Source organism: Pogona vitticeps, chromosome 3 (assembly GCF_051106095.1).
Source record: "Pogona vitticeps strain Pit_001003342236 chromosome 3, PviZW2.1, whole genome shotgun sequence".
Classification (NCBI taxonomy): Eukaryota; Metazoa; Chordata; class Lepidosauria; order Squamata; family Agamidae; genus Pogona; species Pogona vitticeps.
This window is the reverse complement of record NC_135785.1, coordinates 44,160,022-44,186,277: the sequence shown is the minus strand read 5'-3', so window position 1 is coordinate 44,186,277 and position 26,256 is coordinate 44,160,022. Positions and strand designations below refer to the sequence as shown.

The 26,256-nt window shown below is 44.5% G+C and overlaps 1 protein-coding gene across 1 annotated transcript in view; it reads left to right on the top strand.

Annotated features, from left to right (window-relative positions):
• LOC144587851 (uncharacterized) overlaps positions 1-22,303 on the top strand; it is a 462,829-nt gene extending 440,526 nt beyond the window's left edge. The window contains exon 2 of the mRNA XM_078389270.1: positions 17,162-22,303. Within this exon, the coding sequence (XP_078245396.1) occupies positions 17,228-21,673 (4,446 nt within the window). The 5' untranslated portion in view covers positions 17,162-17,227 and the 3' untranslated portion in view covers positions 21,674-22,303. The remainder of the gene's footprint in view (positions 1-17,161) is intronic.
• Positions 22,304-26,256: the final 3,953 nt, after the last annotated feature.

Genomic DNA, 26,256 nt, shown 5'->3' with positions numbered 1-26,256 from the left:
TAATAGCAAACATGTGCTATTGGATATATTATAAATATATAAATATATAATAATATATATAATTCAAAAAATTATTATAAATTTAGGATGTTAGATAATTATATATATGTAATAGCAATGTGGAATATAACATGTGCAGATGCACATGAATATATTATCTCTGTAGTCAGAATTTACATAATAGATAAGGTGGTATGAGAAACACCTCCCCGCTTATATGTTAGTTTTGTCACTTGTGTATGTCTTTTTAGTTTTACATGTTATTGCTTTGTAGGTATTCCTGTTGTTGTTTGTTGTAGGTATGTATGTTATAAAAATAATAAAATGTAAATTAAAAAAAAAAGATTCTCAAAAACTGTTAAATGATTAGCAGGCACAAATCATCAGCACCAATATGAAAAACACTTGTCATATCCCATGAAAATGGAATATCTGAAAGCGTGTACAGTACCAGCTTATGTTTTGAACAAATGGAGTGAATGATGAGACTGGGCAATTTCATGGCATACCAGTCCAGTATAGACGTGTATTACTGTAAACCAACAAAACCCATTAATGCCACTTCCTAATAGTTTGCTTTTTCTGCATTATAGTAATATTACAGGTAAAGTATTTACAAGTCTTATCCTTTTTAGAGGTATGTATATTCAACATGTATGCATACTCAACATGCACTGTTTTTATATGTCAAATTTAACTATTGCCTTTCCAATTTTGTGCTAATTTGATTGACTTTTATTGTTTAATTTTGCTATGGTCTATGCACCAGTGCAATAGATATCCAACTAAATATCTACAGGAAATAATATTTATTCTTTAATAGAGAGTACAGTTTCCAATTATGTAAGTCATTCCCCACCCCTAACATTTCTCTCATATTTTCATTTAAAAGACATAGAACAGGAAGCCAAAATGAACAAAAATCAAACATTAGAGTCATCTTTTGGGCCTTCTGCCCAATAGTCAGGCCCAGTAGATGGCACTATTAAACAACTTCTTCATTTAAGATCATTGAATGCCTCTTTTAATGTGTCTCAGTAGATGATTGATCCAACTGTATTGATATGATAGGTGCATTCTCAGCAATGATTTTGTGCTGGCAGAGTAAATCAACACTCTATAAGCAAATGGGGGCAGTCCAAACAAAATATTATAATTTTTAAACTGGTCTTCAGATCATCACCAATTTTGGCACAGTTCTAGCAGACAGTCAAATTTGGGGAGGTTTGACCAAACAGTTTTTGAATTATGATTTAAAAAAAAATTCGCAGGGAGAAAGGGCCAATTAGAATGGTCCACCCATGGAGGCTATTGGATCCAACTTCCAAAATGCCTTGGGTGGGTTTCTGGATGAGCTGGTTGGCATAAGTGCCAGGTTGCAGAATGGTATTCAGCTGTGACTGGGGGAATTGACTCCATTGCACCTAAAAGACTTCTCTGTGTTAGGGCTCTCCCCTCCCCGTGATTTTTGAAGGAGCTGCAAGCCAGGAAACAAGTTAGGAGAAGGCTAGAGAGCATTGAGGGAAAAGCTCCCATGGATGCTAATCAGGATGCTGTAGAAAAAAAAATCTGGCAAATACTGTAACGCCATACAGGCCGCTAAGAAGGCTTACAGCATCAGGCATATCAGTGAGGCAGCTAACCATCGGGCAGAACTCTTTAGAGTGTTCCACAACATCACTGGAGCAAGATGTCACTGCTTGTGAGCAGTTTGCAGCCCACTTCTGCACCAAGATTGAGGCCATCTGTAGGGACCTTGACTCCGTTAGTACAATAAGTCACGTTGATATGTCCAACACATTGTCTGGTTTTATTGGATCAGTTTCAGCCTGTGTCGCATTATGATGTGGACAAGGCCACCACCTCCCAATTAGACCCATGCCCCTCCTGGCTGTTAAAATTGGCCAGGGTGGTAACGGTTGAATGAGCCACTCAGTTCTTGAACTCCTCCTTACAGGAGGGATATTTGCGTCCTGTTTTAAAAGGAGACAGTGATCTGGCCCACTCTGAAAAAAGTTACTTTATCAACACATCATTTAAATAACTATTGCCCGGTTGCCAACATACCATTCATGGGGAAACTGATTGAGAGGTTGGTGGCTGACCAGCTGCAAGCGTTCTTAGAAGATACCAATAAATTGGATCGGGGTTCAGGCCACGTCATGAGTGAGACACTTCTGGTCACCCTGCTAGATGGTTTATTTCGGGAGGCTGACCAGGACAGTGTGACCTTGTTGGTCCTCTCAGCCACCTTTGATACTGTCTACCACAGTATCCTCCTGGATCAGTTATCGAGATTGGAGATTGGAGGTTTAGCATTATGCTGGCTCCGTTCCTTCCTCAATGGCCCATGCCAGAGAGTTCAGCTTGGGGAAGCTGTATTGTCCCCATGGACACAACAATGTGGTGTTCCACAGGGGTATATCATCTCTCCCTTGCTGTTTAACATCTACACGAGGCTGCTGGGAGAGGTGATTCTGAGATTCAGAGTTCACTGTTATCAGTATGCTGATGGTGTGCAAGTGTATGTCTCCTTTTCCTCTTCAGCAGGGGAAGCTGTACAGACCCTAGAATGTTGCCTGGCCATGATTATGGACTGGACGAAGGCAAATAATCCTGACAAGATGGAGAGTCTGATGTTGGGAGGGCATCCGGATCAGCTAGGGGGCAGTTACCTGACCTTGATGGGGTTACACTCCCTCTTAAGGATCAATTGCGAAATCTGGGTATGCTTCTGGACCCAGCCCTCTTGATGGAGAAACAGATCCTGGGTGTGGCCAAATCTGCCTTTTTCCATCTGAGGCAGATTGCACACCTCTATCCACTTCTCAACAGGAGATCCCTAATAACACTGGTTCATGCGTTGGTAACCAGAAAGACTGACTATTGCAATGCTCTCTATGTGGAGCTGCCCTTGAAGGTGGTTCAGAAGCTGCAGCAAGTGCAACATGCAGTGGCCAGACTGGTCACTGATACATCTAAATTTGACCATACTTCACCTGTCCTGGCTCACTTGTACTGGCTGCCAGTATGCTTCTGGACCAAATTCAAGGTATTGGTGCTAACTTATAAAGCCTTTTACAGTTTAGGACCTTCTACCTATCAGAGTGCCTCTCTCTCAGGTCATCTTCCCATCCCACCTGCACCTCCTAGTCTTGTTGAAAGTGGCCACTCCAAAAGAGACCCAGAAGGCATCAACCAGAAACTGGGCCTTTTCAATAGTGACTGCTCCGCTCTGAAAATCTTCTTGTGGAGGGGTGACTGGCCCCCACACTCCTGAGCTTCTGCAAGCAAATTAAAATCTGGCTTTTTACCCAAGCCTTCCCAAGCGCCACCCTTTTGTAAAAGCATGCTGTCCTGTTGTCTGCCATCTTATGCCCCAGATTTTATGGGGGGGTAGGGTTTGTTTGTTTTCTTTTTATATGTTTTAATGCTTTTAATAATATTTTGTTAGCCACCCAGAGTAGTGGCATGTTCACTAAATGGGTGGTAAGTAAGTAAGTAAGTAAGTAAGTAAGTAAGTAAGTAAGTAAGTAAGTAAGTAAGTAAGTAAGTAAGTAAGTAAGTAAGTAAGTAAGTAAGTAAGTAAGTAAGTAAACAAACAAACAAACAAACAAACAAACAAACAAACAAACTGTTCCTTCATTCAGAAATAAGCAACCCTAAATGTCCTCAGATTTAAAGCAGATCACAAAAATTGAAAGGACTAGTCTTGATTATCGCAAAAGAAAATGGTTGGCCCCACCTGCTTTTTTTTAATTTGGAAAGAATCCAGGCTGCAGGAGCTGAAATAGTGATCCTTTAAAAATGTCTTTCAACAAAAGGGAAGAACAGCCACTTTGTTATAAGACTAAGCATGTGTACACTATTGTAGGCAGGGGAGGAAGATCACAGAGAGAATGATCACTGAAACATACTGAAAAGACATGTTTTCTTTAAAGATTAAAATAAAAAGCAGGTTTGCTTTAAAAAATAATGGTGTGCCAGTCCTCCAGAAAGGGGGATATTTTGCTATGTATCTTCAATAAACATTCTTTCAGGATTTCTGAGTCTCCTCATGTAAGCTTTCAAAGGAGAAATCAGCTCTGAGCCAGAGGAAATATTTTGACCCTATCTATCAGAATGTAATTAGCTGACTCTTAGCTAACTTCTTAACCCTTGGTAAATTTTAAACCAAACAGGCTTATCAGAATCATGCTTATAAGGGGATTGTGTGCCTGGTTGTAAAAGTGGAGACACAAAAATAATATTTAAAAAACATATATTGTACATTGAAAATATTTAAAATATATTTTAAAATGAAGCTCATTCATTTAAGCTGTGAAATTGTTGATTTTTGCTTTGTGGCTGAGGATGGTCTTAGAACATAAGAACATAAGAAGAGCCCTGCTGCATCAGGCCAAGGGCCCATCTAGGCCAGCTTCCTGTATCTCACAGTGACCCCATCAAATGCCTCTGGGAGCACATGAGACAATACCAGTCTCCTGATACCCCTCCCTTGTGTCTGGCATTTTGAGGCACCTTCCTTTTAAGCATGGAGATTATACATCCCTATCATGGCTTGTAACCTGCAATGGACTTTTCCAGCAGTAATCTGTCCAGTCCCCTTTTAAAGGCATCTAAGCCAGATGCCATCACCACATCCTCTGGCAAGGAGTTCCACAGACTAACAATATGCTGGTTAAAGAATTTTTTTCTTTTGTCTGTTCTCACTCTCCCAACACTCAATTGGAGTGGATGTCCCCTGGTTCTGGTATTGTATGGGAGGGAAAAGAGCTTCCCTCTATCCGCTTTATCCATCCTGTGTATAATGTTTTACTTGATTTTAGCATAGCTTTGGTGCTTATATCCTGTCATAGTCTCCATTCCACCTATCTTGTCATTGTACAAATGCTTGGTAATTTAAAAAAAAAACTTGAAGATGTTATATGCCATCAAGTTATTTCTGTGTGGTGACTATATGAGTTAATGACTTCCCAAATGTCCTATCATTAACTGCTCTGTTCAAATCTTGCAAACCAAAGTATCTCATGTTAGGTCACTCTCTCTTCTTACTGCCCTCCCTTCCTGGTAATATTGCTTTTCCCAGTAAGTTCTGCTCAAGTCTTGCCAACCAATAGCTCTGGATTCCTTTGCTGAGTCAACACATCTCATGTTAGGTCTTCCTTTTTTTTCTACTGCCCTGCACATCATTTTTCCTAACAATGTTGTCTTTTCTGATCAGTTCTGTGTTTTCATTATATGTGAATAGTAGTATAGGCTCAGTTTACTCATTTTTGCTCTAGTGAGAGTTCAGACTTGATTTGACTGAGCACCTCCTTTTCTGCCTTTCTGGCTGACTGTGGTATCTGTAATACTCACCTCCAACACCACTTTTCAAATGATGTGATTCCCCACCCACCCATCCCCTTGGCTTTCTTCACTGTCTGTCTTTTACATAGTATGGACAATTTTGACCTTGGTTCCAAGAGATATAATCTTTCCTAACTCCCAGCTCTGCTCTTTTTTTATTTCCAAAGACAAGGGGGCATCTTTTGGAAAACATGCATGTTCATAGAGCAAGGGCTTGGAAATTGGATACCTTTCTAATCTACTTTCTACAGAGCAGGCATAGCAACGTTAGTTTACCTGAGAGATTAAAGGGTGTGTATATATAATTTTTGTTGTATGTGCTGTGCTCACTAATACCCTTCTTTCACCATTTCATTAAACACAAAACAGCTTTTCAAAATATTTGGACAGAGAAAAAGCAATCACACCCCAGTTGTTCTTGGTTTTCCCTTCCCCAGCAACCATATTACACATCATGTGCTCACCTTCTTGGAACCTCTAGCACTGAGCAATTCCACATGAGGAAAGTTGCTGTTGGAATTTATGTGTAGTTCATGTATACTTAAACTTCTGTTTTAAAAAGCCAGGAAATTTAATTCTTTAAAATAATTTCTGATTATGAATGTGCTTTCGTATCTATAGTTCAAAATGCCAGGAAATGCCCAATACTGATGCACAATATCATGCCCGCATTGCCAGCAGGAAAAAAGATGACATATTTTATATAGCAAAGTGCAGCCTAAAGGTTGGACAGCATTTGAGAGGGTCTACAGTGTAATATCTTGTGCTCACTCTACAAAGAGGCACCAAGAAAGGGAAAATCCCAGAACTTGACTAATATTTCATCAGTTAGCCACTTCTCACCCAAACACAAAGCAGCTATTAGAGCTATTTTTCAACAAGTTCTCTAGGTATCTATTGCTTGGAACCACAAATGCCTAGAAGAAATAGTAGTGAGTACAAAAGGGCATCCTGTAAACCATCTTCACTGCTGACATGGGTGTTGTCAACATTCAGGCTGACCTTTGCTATGTAAAGTTTAGCATCCATTTTCCTACTAACAATGTAGGCACAATATTGTGCAGCAATATTAGGCCATTTTTGGTGTTTTGCATCATGAATACAGAAGCACATTCATAAAATGGAGAGGGTTGTTTTGAAGAATTGAATTGAATTCATATTTAGTGGAGGGAATAGGAAAACTGTTATTTGCAGCGCTAAAGTATAAGGACAGATATACTGCCTTCCACCAGAAGAACGCACCCTTCTAAATTTAACGTAGTTTTTCAAAATGCATCAGCTCCACAAAATGGTCGGTCATTCCTGTACCACAGGAAGTTATCTTGGGTGGCATTTACAATATTGTTTTCATTGCAAGAGGATTTGTCCTGTCCTGAAGCAATAGGATAGAATAACATCCACTCTTTAAAGTATATAAAGTGATGAGTAACACTTCTATAAAGCAATTATAAAAGTATGCAAAAAGCAGTATGATGCACACTGCAACCATAGTCACACAGGCCGTAGTAAGATGATAACTAGAGTGAAGCAACTGGAGCTTTTGTCCCAGGGCACCAAATTTTAGAGGGCACCGAAACCTAGAGATGAGTCTACCAACGAATGTTAGGAAACTATTCATGTTTCTTCCCCCTCATCTTTTCCTCCCCTTTTAAAAAAGCCTAAACCTCTTTTCTTCTAGAGGAGACAACACATTCTCATCCTGCTTTTTCAAAGGGGCTCATGCCCATGCCTCAGAGGGCCAATAGCTGAGAGATGAAGCCACTTGCCCCAGTGGGAAAAAAAAGGTTAGTTAACAGCTCTGCAGGATAGCAACATGGCCACATGCACTTCTAAGAACTACCAGACTTGTTTCACCACAAGTGTTCCTGAATTATAGTCCATGTGTCTCAGGAACTGAACTCTGATGTGTGAATAAATCATTATCATCATCATGTGCTGTCAATTCTGATTTATGGCGACCCTTTTCAGGGTTTTCAGAGTATAGAATACTCAGAGTGGTTTACTATTCCCTTCTTTTTCGGAATGTGCAGCTTGCCCAAGGCTCTATGAGTATTCATGTCAAAATGAATCTGTTAATCTTACAGGAGTTGTAAGACTTTTGTACTTTGTCTGGTTCTTGTTCTTTTGTTTAAATGCATTTAAGTTAGCGTTCACCTGTTAGTCCTAATAAGACTTAAAGAATCCCTCAAACCCAGTATCTCAAACTTGTAAGACCTGTTTCAAAAAGTAAACAGCAAACAGTCATTTTGGCGGCAAGGTTTATTTACTTGTTCTTAATAATCTGATAAAACATCCAAACAGATTAAATAAAATAAGTGTGTGGTAATGGCTCGAGTTCAAACCTATCCATTCTGAAGGAAATAAACTATGATCATACCTATCCATTCTGAAGGAAATCAACCCTGAGTGCTCACTGGAAGGCCAGATCCTGAAGCTGAGGCTTCAATACTTTGGCCATCTCCTGAGAAGAGAAGATTCCCTGGAAAAGACCCTGATGTTGGGAAAGTGTGAAGGCAAGAGGAGAAGGGGACGACAGAGGACGAGATGGTTGGACAGTGTCATCGAAGCTACCAACATGAATTTGACCCAACTCCGGGAGGCAGTGGAAAACAGGAGGGCCTGGCGTGCTCTGGTCCATGGGGTCACGAAGAGTCAGACACGACTAAATGACTAAACAACAACAATGGCTCAAGACCCAGGGAGGATTATAACGCCTTTCAAGCCACTGGGAAGACAGCTTTATTAACATTTTATTGGGTTGAACACATCAGTCTACCCACAGGAAGCCTGTGCCTAGGAAAGAAGGACAGTGACATTTTGGGGTTACACAGATACATATCCCATGCAGTCCATGAACTACCTGTGAAAGTAAATTTTAGAATGCCCAGAATCCTATTTGTGCAACACAAATCCAAAATTGAATTACTGGTATATTTGATCTTTCTAGCCATCTGTTGCACACTCAGACATACCCAAGTCAGGTACTCAGCTGTACAACAGACAAGCAGAAAATTGTACAAACTGCTCATGCAGTTTCCATTACACATACAGTATTTCACAGTAGAATCTAGTTGATGATACTCAGTGAGATGCACCAGTGAATTACTGGTCAATCTAGCCCACTATTGTTTGCCCTCATTAACAATAACAACATTTCTGATTGTACCTTTTGTTTCTTTGCAAATCAGTGGCACTCCAGATGTCATTGGATTAGAGATCTTATAGTCAATGGCCATTGACTTTTCTCTATGGGACAGATGGAAAATGGAGTTCAACATTTGGTGAGCCACATTTTTCTCACCCCTGCCTTACAGGTATGCAAAAATAAAAATAAAAAAAATTTAAAAAATCTTACACATACAGAATCAGCCAGTCATAGATCTACTGTAATGGAGGACATGGAAGAAGCCTTCCCCCAAAAATGTGAGGGCTGTGAACATATTTGTTGTTTGTTTCAATTTATATACCATTCCATAGTGATTGGAGCACTCTCTGGGTGGTTTACAAAATAATTATGCAAACAGCACTTTGGGCCCTCTCCCAGCAAGCTAGGTACTCATTTTGCCAACCTTGGAAAGATGGGAGGCTGAGTTAACCCTGAGTTTACTACCCTAACCCATTGGGATTGAACTCAGGTCATGACCAGAAGCTTGACTCAAGTACTGCAATTTAACCACTGTGCCAGAGGGGCTCTTTTTAGGCATCCTCTGGACAATGACAGCATCCTGTCAGCATCCTGAGACAGCTTCTGACATGAATGCAGAATAGTATTGCTTGTTTCATAATCATGTACTTCACTTTCTCAGAGGTTTGTCTTGTCTGTAAAAGGCAACTGCAATCCTCTGTCCATACAGGTCTCAAACTTAATAGGGATAACTTGAAAGTTATGATACATTTTATTACATATGCTGACAACATCCAGCACTTATCCCGTGAAATCCAGAGGCATCTGATTTCCTGAGAGGGGTGTCCTTCTTATGTACACCCTCCACAGTACCATAGGCCTTAAAGCCTGCAATTCTTCTAAATCCACAGCTTTAAATAAGCCCCACTTGAAGTTTTTTTGGCAATTCAAACAAGATTTAGGATTTATTCCAACTCCCTGTGCCAAATGTCTAGCAGGGTTGTTATGCTGCAGTTCATTGCCCGCAGCAAAATCCATCACTTCAACGAAACAAGGAGGTGCAAATTAATGGCACCAGGTGGTTGTTCATAGATAAACACAAAGCAAACCAGCATATACTGTCAGAGAGTCTCTTGCAGTCAAGCATGTGAAGTAACCTGGGGCAACAATGAGGAGACGAGAAAGAATCATTCGGGGCTCATGAGCAGTTCCTGGGTGAGCAAACTCTCAGGGAATGAGAATGTCACACAGAAAGGTCTTGTGCTGCATGTAGAGATTTCACAGTTAGCTACCAATAGACTAACATTAAGAAGATTAACTTCAGTGCTGTTGTACTCTGTGAGACATCGCAGCCTAGAAATGGAGCAATCATCACGTAAGTAAGGTATATGTGTAAAGGAGAAACAAAGCGGCCACAGTCTGTTTTGTTATAGCATGTGGGTAGGGGAACAAGGCTCAAGGTCAGGTGTGACCACAAAATAAGCTCACTCCTCTGTCAGTTTCTCCATCTCACTCTGAATTATTTGTCTGAAACAGAAATCACTCTGTTTACCATTCATTTACATTTCTCACCATGCTCTAGGAGTCATGCTAAATTACTTAGACAGAAGAAACCCATCAGCATTGTTTAGAATGTTAAGTTTTTAAAAAACAAATCAAGGGCTAAAGCAGGCATCTTTTGTTGACCCTGCCACTGTTTGGGACTAGGACACCAGATTCTGATGTCAATCCTGCAGAAACATAACTCCACTTTACCTAATGCAGGAACCAAGAAGTATAGCAGAAGTACAGAGAAATATCTATGTGAATGCATATCCGTACACATACACAGACACAGACCTGACAGTCCACACAACCAGGTTTAAAGCAACAGTGACACGCAAATATATTGAGAAGTTCTGGCTCCCAAAATCAAATTTTAAGGTTCATCTTTGTCCTTGCATCTGTATGAAACAGTTGGATGTAGCAGAAATATGGGAGCCTTCCCAACTTGGTTCTTTCTGAATGCTCTAGGATCCAGCTTCCATCAGAATCAACCAGTACATCATGAGACCACCAGATTGGACCAGACTGACATGGGGAAGTACCAATAAGTAGGCTAGAATTACCTGTACAGGTATTTTGGCTCTGAATTAGCATCTATGTAGAGTAAGCAAGTGTGAAGTGAATGTGTGGAAGTGAAGATACTCATATTTCTCCATATTTCAAAGATCATTTCAACTGACTTTAAAGAGACTCAAGGACAGATGAAACAAGGCTCCCTTCTTAAAGCTTTCCTTAAAGAAAATATGCTTATCACAAATTTGATTACTGTCATAATAATGAAAGTGTTTGTTTTGGACATCTTGCTTATCTTTAATTCTTCAGTAGTTTATTTCCTGTGATTCCAGAATATTTGCTTTTCTCAGCCCACCTTCATGGATATGGTTGTACAGTGTTCTTGTACACACCTTATTTGTCTGAATAATGGTAAATAAGAACTGCCCTTGTTGGTTTTGCACCCAAAGCTAGAGTTTGAGAAGCCAGCTAGTATTAGCTGGTAGCATTTGTTCTCATTGTGCTTGGCAATGGCCTCTGAAATAACCACAAACCTAACAGCCACTTTTCTCTGTTTGTTCTTATGATAACAATGGATAGAGGAAATGTCAAGTGAGAGGTTGTCTACAAGGACGTTTAGCCCACTAGATAGCCCCAGCAGCAACAGCTGGGAGAACTCTAAAAAAATGTTGACTGTGCAGCATTCTTGTTAGAGTGCTCCCACCTGTCCCTAATGGGGTTGGAGCCTACTGTTTATTTGGAACAATTAGGATTGGTCCAAATAAAGACAGTTTTCCTCCTGTGTGATTGCCTAGCTTGTTCCAATGTGGGATTGTATGTGTGTGTCTGTGTGTTCTTCCTACACATGAAGGTGGGGCAGTGGAAGTCAAACAGATCTCTCTTTTCCCTCCATCCAATCCTGGTCTGCTTTCTTCACTTACAAATTTTGGGGAGATGTGCACAAATGCACACACAACACACACACTCATCCACGTTGCAGGGACATGTGGGATTTGGTCACTAGAGTGTGCATCATTTTACAGCTTTTGAGGGAGAATAGGGTGAGGGAGCAGGGAAATATGTGCACGGAAGTGCATTTATACATGTATCTCTTCAATGCAGAGCTCCCCTGTAGCAGTAACAGTGTGTATATGTCTGTCTTGGCCCCTTTCACTGGATCAATGGGCACTGCTTAGCTCTCTCTGAATCACTTGCTCCCTCCTCCTTGTCTTCCCCGTTTCCATCTCACATAAACATACACACAGTGTGTGATCCCCACTCTATTGTCTTCTCCGTATATTTCTCTACCTCTCTCTTCCACCTCCCTCTCTCCTTCCAACCACCTTGCTTTGACAGATGACATCCAAGCAAGTGACCTTCCATCACTTGCAATCCTGCCCCTGCAGGGGGCTCTGTGATACCCGCTCCCCGGGTCGTGAGGTGATGTTGGGAGTGCCGTCTCGCCCTAGAGCCTCTGTGGGCAACCAGACAGCACCCAAGCCATTTCCACCCCAAATGTTACATCAGGCAGTGGATACCGTTGATTTAGAACGGGGCATGAAGGGGTTAAGTATAGGGACCCAGACTCCTCAGGTTTGGGCGGGAAGAGGTTGGAAGGAACCAGAGGAGGGAGCGGCAGGGGAGGTCAGTAGCCAGTGTGACGTGGACGAGGGTGGATGGGAATGGATGTCCATCCAAGACCCTTGGACCGGCCAGTGGGAACAGGTGCGTCTCACTAGGAGGGAAGCTGAAGAGAAGAGAAGGAGAGAAATGGTAGTATGCCCCTCTTACTGGGGAGAAAGAGAGACCAGGGAGCGGCGACGTAAGTTGGCTGAGGAGAAGAAGAGAGTGGAGAAAGAGAGAGAAGAAAAGAGGCGATGGCATCTGGAGGAATTGAGGAAACTGGGTTGCTACCAGGACCCTGGGGCGACTCAAGGACGGAGAACCATGTACCCTGGGGATATGCAGAGTATGAAGAGGCCACCCCACTATTGATACCAGATCCAGATGACTTCGAACCCGAAGAACCCTCATGGGTTCAGGCTGGTCCATGGGCTTCGAAGTCAAGTAATCCGTTTGACGAAAATTGGGTGCCCCTGATTGAGCCGTTGCTCCCTCAGGAGAAGTTTATCCCCAGCTTAATAGACACTTCTATACCCTTTCCCCAGTTAATAAATGAAGACAAGTTGTTTGGTACTAAGGCGTCTCCTGTTTTATTGGGGTTGGGGGAGGCGAAGACAAAGGGACCCTCACATATTGGCGCCCAGAACGTGGGGCCTCCCCCGCAACCCACAGACGCGGAGAAATGGATGCAACGGATAACTGAAGGGCAGGAGGTCTTGTTAAAACAGCTAGCCGATCAGCAATGGATGATAATTGAACAGCTGAAATCCCCTCAGGTAAACCAGCCCTCAGAGAGCGCCGGGCAGAAACAACCCATACCGACGCGGCCCCCGGTTAAGTTACAGAAAATGGGCCCTCAGGATGACCCAGCAGCACTCTTACACACATTCAAGAGGATTGCCACCTCAGCGCATTGGCCGAAAGATCAGTGGGCACTCATATTGACCCCATATCTCACCGGATTACCCCAAGAAATAGTAGATACCCTAGACCCAGAAGAAGCGGGAGATTACGACGTGGTACGGACTGCCATTTTGAACACCCTCAACTTAAACGAGGAGGCCTACCGGAGGAAATTTCGGGGATTAAAGTTGAAACCCAGGCTGCACCCCAGGACACTAGCCCAAAAACTAAGGTTCAATGCCACGAGGTGGATACAACCAAAGGGCAAGACAGCGGAACAAGTCTTAGAAATTGTGATTATGGAACAGTTAATCTCGACGCTAAACAGCGGGGCTCGGAATTGGGTCATCAAGAACAAACCCTCCAGCCTAGAGGGCGCTGTGACGCTGTTGGAAGACTACCTAGAAGCTGAGGACACGTGGCAAATTCGAAGTGCGTCACAAGGAGAAGAAACTAAGCAGAGGGAGAAAATGGCGGAGGCAAGCGGGCAAGTGGACTTTCGCGGAGCAACACAGACGGGGGCCAAAAAGAACAGACCCGACTGAATCGAGTATGCGAACCAGGTAGGAACGCGGGTACCTAGGCCAACAGTAACGAACGACCCAGCGGCCTCCAAACAAGCGGCGACCTGGAACCTGGGAAAGGAGAAGATGACCGTTTGCTTCGGATGCGGCCAGTTCGGCCACATCCAGAAGTATTGCCCCGTTACGGAGTGTGCGTGGGCTGAGGCTTGTACCGGGATGACCAAGGTGGGTGAGGAGAGCCACTCGGGTTGGGTAGTGGAGGTGAGAGTTAATGGACAAACTAAGAAGGCTTTAGTGGATACCGGATGCAGCAAAACGCTGGTAAAAGAGCTAGAGGGAGAACGTTTGCCTGAGATTGCTGTAATCCGTTGCATTCACGGGGATGTGAAAGAGTATGTGACTACTATGGCCGAGGTCGAGGTAGACGGCCTTAAAAGAGACATGGAAGTGGGGATAGTTCCCGGTATGACCCGTGAAATGCTGCTAGGGAGAGACTGGCCTGGACTGAGCAATTTAGCTAAGGAGCCTGGGGAAATAGGCTGGGCCCAAGAAGAAACTGAGGCCAGGGAGTTAGAAGTTATGAATTTGTCTAGAGATCAGATACGAAGCCTCCAACAAGATGATGCAGGACTTAACAACTGTTTACAGCAAGCGCTGGCAGAAGGGACTACCCCGGAAGGGGTGCAAGGATTTGAGTTGAGGGGAGGCTTGCTGTATCACGTAAACAAGGCGTCCAACAAAGAAGAATCCCAGCTGGTAATTCCAGAAGGCCTGCAGTTTTGGGTAATGCATTGGGCTCATGACTTACCAGTGGCGGGACATCTAGCTGCACAAAAGACTTTGGATAGAGTAAAACAGCGGTTTTGGTGGCCAGGGATGGCCCACGATGTGGAAGAGTTCTGTCGGTCCTGTGCTAAGTGCCAGATGACTCAACCTAAGTCAGGACCGGGGGCAGAGCTCATACCCATGCCTCTGGTAGATAGACCATTCGACAGAATTGCTCTGGACATTGTGGGACCGCTAACCAAATCAGTGGGGGGGCATCAGTATATACTAGTAATCATTGATTATGCCACCCGGTATCCAGAGGCAGTGCCCCTGAGGTCCACCACAGCTAAAGTATTGGCTAAAAAGTTATTAGAGATGTTCTCCCGAGTGGGCTTTCCAAAAGAGGTGTTAACAGATCAAGGCTCTAATCTTATGAGCCTGACATTCAAGCAGATGTGGGACCTGTTAGGGGTTAAACCTTTGAGAACCTCTGTCTATCATCCTCAAGCCAATGGGCTAGTCGAAAGGTTTAACCGGACCTTGAAGGGTATGCTCAGAAAGTTGTCAATGGAAAAACCCAAGATGTGGCATACCTTCCTCGCCCCATTGATGTTTGCGATTAGGGAAGCCCCTCAAGCCTCCACGGGTTTCTCCCCCTTTGAATTATTGTATGGCCGAAGACCCAGGGGGGTACTTGATTTAATAAGAGAAAAATGGGAAGAAGGGGAAGATCATTCCAAGGGTGCGCTACAGCAGATAGTTGAAATGAGGACTAGTTTACAATTGGCGTGGGAGATGGCTAAAGAGAATCTAGGACAAACGCAGGCTAGACAAAAGGGCTACTATAATAAAAAGGTTCGCCCGAGGAGTTTTGAACCTCAGCAAAAGGTATTAGTACTATTACCCACAGACACTTCCAAGTTCTTGGTAAGTGGCATGGGCCTTACAAAGTGCTGAGGAAAATAAATGAAGTAGATTATGAAATAGAGACCCCGGATAGAAAAAAGAAGACCCAAGTGTTCCACGTGAATTTGTTAAAAGAATGGATAGATAGAGAAGTGTTGTTCGGGACAGAGGTCGATGACGAGTTGGGTCCCGAAAGAGAAGACCTGACCTCGGGAGGAGACATAGTTGTAGGAGACCTCTTGTCAGAGGAACAAAAACAACAAGCGGGGCAGTTGAAGGAAGACTTTACCCAAGTATTCTCTCCAATACCCGGGTGTACCCAGTTGGTGGAACACAGTATAGAAACACCCCCTGGTAACATTGTGAGAGTTAGTGGAAGGTCTTGGCCCTGACATATAACGGGGGTTATTAACCAAGAAGTAGAGGAAATGCTTAAACTGGGGGTCATAGAACCATCCAATGGGCCTTGGAGAAGCTTCCCAGTAATGGTTCCTAAACCTGATGGGTCTCTCAGGTTCTGTATTGACTTCAGAAAGGTTAATGCCATATCAAGGTTCGATGCTTACCCTATGCCAAAGGTAGGGGACTTGTTAGATAAGCTGCAGGGGGCTAAATATCTCAGTTCAATCGAATTAACAAAGGGATATTGGCAGATCCCATTAAGGCCCCAAGATAAGGAGAAAACGGCATTCTGTACCCCTAAGGGTTTATTTCAATTCAAAAAGATGCCGTTTGGGCTGCATGGGGCAGCTGCGACGTTCCAACGATTAATGGACCGGGTGTTGGAACCCCTACAAGATTGTGCAGCCGCCTATATTGACGACATTATAATTTTTAGCAGCTCTTGGGAAGAACATCTGTCCCACCTTAGGAGGGTGCTGGAGAGGCTACACCAAGCAGGTTTGACTGTTAATCCTAAGAAGTGCAAGGTAGGGCTGCCCAAAGTAGATTACCTGGGATACAAAGTCGGGCAAGGAGAAATCCAACCCCAGGAGGAGAAAGTGACCAAAATATCTAAGTGGTACCTGTTACATACAGCACTGATGTTACCTGTCTGTCATGGGTTTGGAGGGAAAGTTCCATCCTATGGGGAGTGGAAGGCGGGACATCAGGAGGAGGGGCTGTACTGTATATATATGTGGAGCGTGTGTGGTGAAGGGAGACGCTGGGATGTGACGAAGCAGCAGCTGGGAAGAAGAAGCTGGTGTGGGAGTCTGTGTGTCAGACAGGGTACTACTGTGTGTCAGAGTACCAACCTGATAGGTTCAGGTGTCTGTTGGTTAGCCAGAACTGATAGGTTCAGGGTCTGTGCTTCAAGTTAAGGGTTCTGTGTGAATCAAACTGTATGCATGTATGAATGAGAATAAGCCACGTTACTTTATCTTATTCACCTGATTATTTTATTTTCCCTGTGTGTTGTATTTAAATAAACCTTGTTCTTTTAATTGTTTGAAAATCCATCCCTGGTCTGTGTGACTTCTTATAGGGAATGGTTGGTGGCAGCTTAGTTAACGTGTGGCAGATCCCAGTAGGTCTGGGTTTGTCACATTGATTGGTGTCCAGCGTGTGGGATACGACTGGTCCAGTTGTCCAGTGGTCCAGCAAAGCCTTGGCAAGTGTGCCCAGAGCAAGGGGGGTCTAGTCAGGGACAATCTGAGGCGCGTAGGTAATCTTCTAGGTGTACCTCACGGGGGGGGTGCACTAGTGGAAGAACGTGCCAACTGAGGAGACTAGATTAGGGTGCTCTGAGGCGGCCTGGTTTTGGCGGGAAAAAAGCTGAGGCAAAACTGTGTAAAGTAGCAGTGATTTAGCCTGCCTGCTGAGAGGCCTAGCAGAGGGGGGTAGACTCTGGCTCGCAACAGTTGCAAGTTAAGTGCTGAAGGACAGCAGCATTCTATAGGGAAAGCTGCTTCTGAGGCAAAAGAAAAAAAAAGTGGTCGTTTTATTTTGAGGCTTGACTTTTTAAAGCAGCCTGTTCTGAGGGGGGATTATGCCCTTGACTCGAAGCCAGATGGCAGAAATGGGTGAAGTGAAAGACCCCCAGGTTGACCAAGGTTCTGAGGATGAATTTGGCTCAGTGCAGGGTGACAGCACAGGAGAGCAGAACCCAGAACTCAGAAAATTGCTCCTAGCCCAACAGCATGAACTGAGGGTGAGGGAAATGGAGGAAAGATTAGAGAGAGAAAGAAGGGAGGAAAGGGAGAAACAGAGACAATTTGAATTGGCATTGGAGAGAGAGAAAATGGCGTTTGAATTAAGAAAATTGGAACTGATGAACCAGAACAATAATAACAATAGGGATTCTGAGGGAGGCCAATTGTCTAAAGCTGACCTGAAGAAATTCCCTGTGTACCACAAGGGAGATTGTCCTGAGGTGTTCTTTTCCTTAGTGGAAAGAGCGTTTGTGGACTTCTCAGTGAGGGAAACTGAGAAGATGACCATCATGCGATCTTTAATCAGTGGTAGCCTGGCTGAGGTCTATGCCGAGATGCCTGAGGAACTGATGAAAGATTTTGCAGAGTTTAAAAAACTGGTGTTTGCAAGACATGGGATAAATGCGGAACAGCTGAGACAAAGATTCAGATCCCTCACCAAAAAACCAGAGCAGACTTTTACCCAAGTGGGGGCCCAATTGGTGAGGCTGCTTGAGAAATGGCTATCGCAGGAGGGGACAGAGACCTTTCAACAGCTTAAAGATTTGATAGCGCTGGAACAGTTCTATTCAGTCCTGCATGGGGAATTGAAATTCCAGGTGAGGGAAAGGAAACCAAAATCTGTGGTGGAAGCTGCCGAGATCGCAGATTTTATTTCGCAAATAAGAAAGCCCTTGGGTGAGGGGAAATCTGTAGGTAAACCCAAAGAAACCTACAGCAAGTACTCTCAGGGACCAGGGAAAAGCCAGCAAGGGGGAGGGGCCCATGGTGAAGGGAAGCCCTCAGACATGAAACCAAGACCTCAGATTTTGGAGGGAAAACCAAAACAAGATGAGAGAGAATCAAAATACACCAGAAAATGTTATTTCTGTCAGGGAAAGGGCCATCTAATCTCAGAGTGTGAGAAATTAAAGCAGCTAAAAGGAATTGTGCCTCAGGATTCTAGTGGAACCAAGCCAAAAGCTGTGTTCTGTGTCCAGAGAGAGCAAGGCTCATTGTCACTGAGGGAGCCTGTTGCCATGGCGACTCAATCTGGAACAGCTACATCTGCTGATCAGGCTGAGGAAAATGGTCCTCTTGTAGAGGTCAAGCGATGCTTGCTCGTGAGAACAGATTCTCAGTTGTTTGAGACAGCAGGGGTGGACGTAGGAATACTTGACCGTCAGTATCGGGGGCTGCGGGACACTTGTTCTCAGGTGACCCTGTGCCATCCAGATATTATTCCTAGGGAGTTTATAATCCCAAATGAGAGCATGAAGGTGGCAGGGATTGAGGGGCAGATAATCTCACTGCCAGTCGCGGAGGTACCTGTCAACTTTCATGGCTGGAGGGGAGTTTGGCGGCTAGCAATTTCATCGACTCTGCCAGCAGCCGTGCTCGTGGGAAATGACCTGGCTGAGCATGTGAAAAGGGTGCTAGTGATTACACGTTCACAAGCCACCACGGGGACAGTTCAGGGGGGTAATGATGAGCCAGAGACGGAAGCAGAGGGGAGTTCAGAAGCTGTGGTGGAAACCTTAACCACAGACAGCAGATTTGGACAAGAGCAAAAGGCAGACGCCACTCTCCAAAAGTGTTTTGAACAGGTGACTGACGCCCAGCTAACACCTGAAACCCCAGTGAGATTTCTAGAGAAAAAGGGGATTTTATATAGAGAAACCCTGAGGAATATCTCAAAAGGGGGAGATGGGATCAGAAGTCAGCTAGTGGTACCTGAAAAGTATCGCCCCATGATCTTACAAAGGGGGCACTCTGACATGTTTGCTGCACACTTAGGGGTGAACAAAACACAGCAGAGAATCACACAGAATTTTTACTGGCCTGACATAGGGAAGCAGATCAGGGAGTTCTGTAAACAATGTGATGTGTGTCAAAGGCAGGGGAATAGCCGCGATAGGACCAAAGCAAAGTTGTGCCCTTTGCCTGTGATTGACACTCCGTTCAAATGCATAGGGGTGGATATTGTGGGACCTTTGCCCAAGGCCACAAAGAGGGGGAACAGGTTCATTCTCACCATTGTGGACCATGCCACGAGATACCCTGAAGCCATACCCTTGACTAACATTGAAACTAACACAGTGGCAGATGCCTTGGTGGGGTATATGTCCAGGATGGGATTTGCCTCAGAAATAATCACAGATTTGGGCGCATCGTTCACATCAAAGCTCATGAAACGCTTATGGCAAATCTGTGGAATTAAGCACAAGGAAACCACTGCCTATCATCCTGAAAGTAATGGGTTAACTGAGAAGTTCAATGGGACTTTAATGCGCATGATTAGGGCTTACTTGGCAGAGAATCCAAACAATTGGGACCAGAAGCTGCAATCCCTTTTGTTTGCTTATCGATCAGTGCCACAAGCCAGTACCGGGTTCAGTCCATTTGAACTTTTATTTGGGAGAAGGGTGAAAGGGCCCCTTGATTTGATCAAACAAAATTGGGAGCAGATCACCCAGGATGACCCACAAGACGTTGTGACGTACATAGACACCTTGATGAATGACCTAAAGAGAAATCTAGAGCTGGCAGCAGAAAACCTGCAAGCTCAGAAGGTCAGACAGAAAACATGGTATGACCACAAAGCTAGAGAGAGGCACTTTGACACAGGGGAGGAAGTGCTTTGGCTTAGGCCCTGCAGAGAGAATAAACTGCAGCTCAAATGGGCAGGACCATATAGGGTCATTTCCAAGATGTCAGACCTGAACTACCTTATAGAGCAGGAGGAGAACCAAGCAAGGAGGGTGGTTCATGCGAATGCCCTAAAACCCTACTACAGAGGGGAACAGAGGGTTCTATTTGCGATAAAAGCAGCTGAGAGTGAGGAAGCTGAATTACCCTTCTGGGAGGGTAGAGGGGAAGTAAAATACAACCCAGAGGAGGTAAAGATCAGTCCTGCACTCACCCAAGACCAGCAGCAAGAACTAAAAATGCTGCTTAGTAAATATCAACAGGTGTTTTCCAACAAGCCGGGGATAGTGAAGGGAGTGATGCATCGGATCCACACAGGGGATGCACCCCCGCAGGCAGTATCCCCATACCGAGTAACGGGACCCTATAGGGACAAGGTGCGGAAGGAGCTGGACGAGATGCTTAGGGAGAACATAATCGTCCCCTCTTCTAGTCCTTGGTCCTCTCCGATAGTCCTTGTGGACAAGCCTGATGGGAGCATTAGGTTTTGTGTCGATTACAGGAAATTAAACCGTGTAACCACTCCTGATGCCTACCCAATGCCCAGGCTAGACAACCTGATTGAAACCATAGGGGGTTGTCGGTTCATCTCATCATTGGACCTGGTAAAGGGATATTGGCAATTAAGAATTGATCCCAGGGATCAAGAAAAGACGGCCTTTTGCAGCCCTTTTGGTCTCTATGAGTTTCGAGTCCTGAGCTTTGGTCTCAGAAATGCACCAGCCACATTCCAAAGGCTGATGGACCAGACCTTGGCAGGGCTCAGTGACTTTACAGTGGCCTACATTGACGACATAGGGATCTTCAGTAATACCTGGGAAGATCACCTGATACACCTGGAGTTAGTGCTGCAGAGGTTAAGTGCAGCAGGGCTAACAGTAAAGGCCAGCAAGTGTCAGCTGGGTAGCCCAGAAATAAAATACTTGGGTCACATGGTAGGGGGAGGAGTGATAAAACCCCTGGAGGCCAAAATAGAAGCTGTTCGTGATTGGCCCAGACCCAACACCAAGAAAAAAGTCAAATCATTTCTTGGGTTGGTGGGCTACTACAGAAAGTTCATCCCGAGGTTTAGCGAGATTGCGGCTCCGCTGACCGATCTGACGAGGAAGACGGCTGATGACCGCATCCCGTGGACCAGCGACTGTGAGGAGGCGTTCCAGAGGTTGAAGCAGGCGCTCATCAACTACCCAGTCCTGCGTGCTCCAGACTTCGACAGGGAGTTCATCATCTACACCGATGCGTCTAACAGCGGGGTAGGAGCAGTTCTGTGCCAGGAGGATGAGAATGGTGACCAGCATCCAGTGTCCTACCTGAGTAGGAAACTTCAAAAAGGTGAGAGACATTTGGCAACCGTGGAGAAGGAGTGTTTGGCCATAGTCTACGCGATCCAGAAGGCCAAGCCTTACATCTGGGGAAGACATTTTGTTCTGTGCACTGACCATTCACCACTGCAATGGTTAAAGACAATGAAAACCCACAATAGCAAACTTATGAGGTGGGCTTTAAACCTACAGGACTATGACTTTGAAGTGAAGGTGGTCAGAGGGTCAGTGAACTGTGTTGCTGACGCCTTGTCAAGAAGACCTGAAGAATGAAGACGGCGAAAGAAACATGGACTATGTGTATATATTGATGACACAAAGTTAAATGTACCTGTTTTTTGAATTTGGTTTGTATGAATAAAGGTAAATTGATGTAATGTATATGGTAAATGTTTAAATGCCTAATTGCTATGGTTAACTTAGAATGTAAGTTTAAGTAAGTATGATATGGTATGTATAACTGTTGTTGTGTGTTTTATCCAGGTTGTTTTTTGGGTAAAAGCACCTTAGCTTTCCCCCTACAAAACAACTTATAAAGAGGGGAGGTGTTACATACAGCACTGATGTTACCTGTCTGTCATGGGTTTGGAGGGAAAGTTCCATCCTATGGGGAGTGGAAGGCGGGACATCAGGAGGAGGGGCTGTACTGTATATATATGTGGAGCGTGTGTGGTGAAGGGAGACGCTGGGATGTGACGAAGCAGCAGCTGGGAAGAAGAAGCTGGTGTGGGAGTCTGTGTGTCAGACAGGGTACTACTGTGTGTCAGAGTACCAACCTGATAGGTTCAGGTGTCTGTTGGTTAGCCAGAACTGATAGGTTCAGGGTCTGTGCTTCAAGTTAAGGGTTCTGTGTGAATCAAACTGTATGCATGTATGAATGAGAATAAGCCACGTTACTTTATCTTATTCACCTGATTATTTTATTTTCCCTGTGTGTTGTATTTAAATAAACCTTGTTCTTTTAATTGTTTGAAAATCCATCCCTGGTCTGTGTGACTTCTTATAGGGAATGGTTGGTGGCAGCTTAGTTAACGTGTGGCAGATCCCAGTAGGTCTGGGTTTGTCCAACGATTAATGGACCGGGTGTTGGAACCCCTACAAGATTGTGCAGCCGCCTATATTGACGACATTATAATTTTTAGCAGCTCTTGGGAAGAACATCTGTCCCACCTTAGGAGGGTGCTGGAGAGGCTACACCAAGCAGGTTTGACTGTTAATCCTAAGAAGTGCAAGGTAGGGCTGCCCAAAGTAGATTACCTGGGATACAAAGTCGGGCAAGGAGAAATCCAACCCCAGGAGGAGAAAGTGACCAAAATATCTAAGTGGTACCAACCCAGGACAAAGAAGGAAGTTCAGCAATTTTTGGGTCTGGTAGGTTATTACCGCCAGTTTGTGCCAAACTTTGCTTCCATAGCTGCTCCGCTAACTGATTTAAAGAGGAAAAAGGCCCCGGTGAAAGTAATATGGGGTCCTTCCCAAGAAAAAGCGTTCGAAACGTTGAAAGAAATCATTTGTGAATTACCAGTTAGGTTTGCACCTGATTTTGATATACCCTTTACCCTTTTTACTGATGCATCGGATCGGGGTATAGGGGCAGTCTTATCACAGGTTAAAGAAGGGGTGGAATACCCGGTGTTGTATTTGAGTCGTAAGTTGTCGCCCCGAGAACAAAGATATGCTGTCATCGAGAGGGAAGCTTTAGCCATCAAGTGGGCTACCCATAGTCTTAAATATTACTTATTAGGAGCTCCCTTTGACTTGGTCACCGATCATGCCCCGTTACAGTGGTTGGAGCGAATGAAAGAAACCAATCCACGATTAACTCGGTGGTACTTAGCTTTACAACCGTTCTCTTTTCAAGTAAGATACAGAAAAGGCAAAGAGCATACTAATGTTGACTATTTTTCTCGGCAGGGTCCATGGGCGCGCAGCGAGGAAGAGCGGACGGCACTCTTGGAGGGGGGGATGTGTGATACCCGCTCCCTGGGTCGTGAGGTGATGTTGGGAGTGCCATCTCGCCCTAGAGCCTCCGTGGGCACCCAGACAGCACCCAAGCCATTTCCACCCCAGATGTTACACCAGGCAGTGGATACCGTTGATTTAGAACGGGGCATGAAGGGGTTAAGTATAGGGACCCAGACTCCTCAGGTTTGGGCGGGAAGAGGTTGGAAGGAACCAGAGGAGGGAGCGGCAGGGGAGGTCAGTAGCCAGTGTGACGTGGACGAGGGTGGATGGGAATGGGTGTCCATCCAAGACCCTTGGACCGGCCAGTGGGAACAGGTGCGTCTCACTAGGAGGGGGGCTGAAGAGAAGAGAAGGAGAGAAATGGTAGTACGCCCCTCTTACTGGGGAGAAAGAGAGACCAGGGAGTGGCGACGTAAGTTGGCTGAGGAGAAGAAGAGAGTGGAGAAAGAGAGAGAAGAAAAGAGGCGATGGCATCTGGAGGAATTGAGGAAACTGGGTTGCTACCAGGACCCTGGGGTGACTCAAGGACGGAGAATCATGTACCCTGGGGATATGCAGGGTATGAAGAGGCCACCCCACTATTGATACCAGATCCAGATGACTTCGAACCCGAAGAACCCTCATGGGTTCAGGCCGGTCCATGGGCTTCAAAGTCAAGTAATCCGTTTGACGAAGATTGGGTGCCCCTGATTGAGCCGTTGCTCCCTCAGGAGAAGTTTATCCCCAGCTTAATAGACACTTCTATACCCTTTCCCCAGTTAATAAATGAAGACAAGTTGTTTGGTACTAAGGCGTCTCCTGTTTTATTGGGGTTGTGGGAGGCGAAGACAAAGGGACCCTCACAGGCTCCACTACCAACATTACTAGAGCCAGACAGTGTGCATAATTTTTACGCTTTTGTGGGGGAGAAATTAGTTGAGGGAGTAGGTAAATATCTGTATATGCATGTGTGCAACACACTGATCTTCCCTGACAGCACTTGCCTGTGTGTGTGTGTCTCTTGCCCCATTTCACTAGATCAATGAGCCCCACTTAGCTCCATCAGAATTTCTTGCTCCCTTCTCCTTGCCTTGCCCTCCCTTTCCATCTCACAGATTCTTTTTCACTTCCCCTGTTCTCTGCCAAGCAAGGAAAGTGATTAATTTGCTAATAACCAGAAGTGAATCATTTATTAAGCCACTTCACCATATTGACGGGAGCCATTTCGGTGTCAACAATCAGGCTTGATTAACTTCCTGCTGCTGGCGTAGTCATACACTGAGAGTTCTTCCTGGCAAATAGGTATCCTTGCAAAATGGTATCTTAGTCTGTACTTTGTGTTTCATTGTGCTTCTGCTCTTAGACTCATCTTTGTATGCAGACATTCTGACTATAAGAGCAGTACTTACGAAAGTCAAACTGTAAAACTTGAAATATTGCTCAGAAGGAAAGGTGGATGTACAAGGATCCTGTCTGTGTTACTGCTGCTTTTGTCACAGGTGTGGGAAATCAGTGACCTAGATGTTGGACTACCTCCCATAATTCCTGACTACAATCCATGCAGGTTGAGACTGATGGGAGATGATGTCAAACAACAGCCAGAGAAGTCCGGGCTACTTACCCCTGGGCTATTCTGGAGTAATGCTGGAAAAGGGCATTTGTACTTATTCCCCAGATTCAAATACATCACATATTCTCACAGCTGGAATTTGTATATCACTTGTGGTAAAGGTACATACTGAGGGGTTTCTGCTTCAGGCAGAAAGGCAGATGTGCGTTTCACTCAGGCATTTCCATTTCCCTCTGGATAGTAATAACTTAAAGCCACAGTAAGAAAAGAGGTACAATAGTTGAAGACATACTGCCGGTTGAGGCAAAATACAAGATGACATCTTTCCTTCTTTCCATTCCTGGTACAGAGGCCAGTCAGACTGGGAATTAAATTTTACTGACAGTGCCCTTCATTATACCTGACGGAAGCAGGCTAACTTTGGGTTTGGATGTATGACGAGCCATGTGGCATACAGCTCTTACCTCCAACATCTTGCTCCTCCATTTCTGCAAGTGCCCCCTGAGGTGACTTGTCTTACTCAATCTAAGGACAGGGCTAGCCAGAGAGAAAATATGAAAAGAAGCAGAAAGTACTGGAACATGAAGAACAATTATGTCAACACAGTACTGGATTGATATACTGTACAACATACAGCACTCTCCTGCTTCTGTCCTGTTCTTGAATAGAGCCTAAGGGCACTCACATGGAGAAGGCAAGGCCTTCCAGTTGTTCCTGGATTCCATATCTGCTCATGAAAACGTGGGGGGTATGATGCTAGCTGTAGTGCAACAGAATCCAGGAGGGAACTCTCTGCTTTCGAAAATGCACCCTGCAGATACTTTCCTTGGTGATAATTCACATCCATTGATTTCTTTGCTTTCCCCCTTTATTTAATTTGGTTTGGGTTTATTTGGAATGATCAGAATATGCAAATGAAATACAAAAGGATGTTTTGGCTTGCAAAAAAGAATGATTCTGTATTATCATGTACTGAATTTTGTGGAATAGGTGGGTGAATTACTGGGGAAGAAGGCATCCCTTTTGTCATGTGATTTTTGTTGCTCCCTACTACAGACTGCAAAGGTCACTTTTGGACTTCAGTTTCCATAACCGCCGATCCAGCACGGCCATACGCCTTATCTTATTATTGTACCTTGAGAACTCCAGGGGACCAACGAAACAATTCTTTCCTATTAGTTATGCATCATTAGCAATAATGTTGTACATTCCAGGCAGCTCATAGTGCCAATGCAAGGTAAGTCCAGCTCATGATCAGAAAAAAAATGATTCTACACACACAGAAGCCTACAGGCCAGGTAGGCGGGATTCTTGAGTTACACCTTTCTTGGCAAAACATATT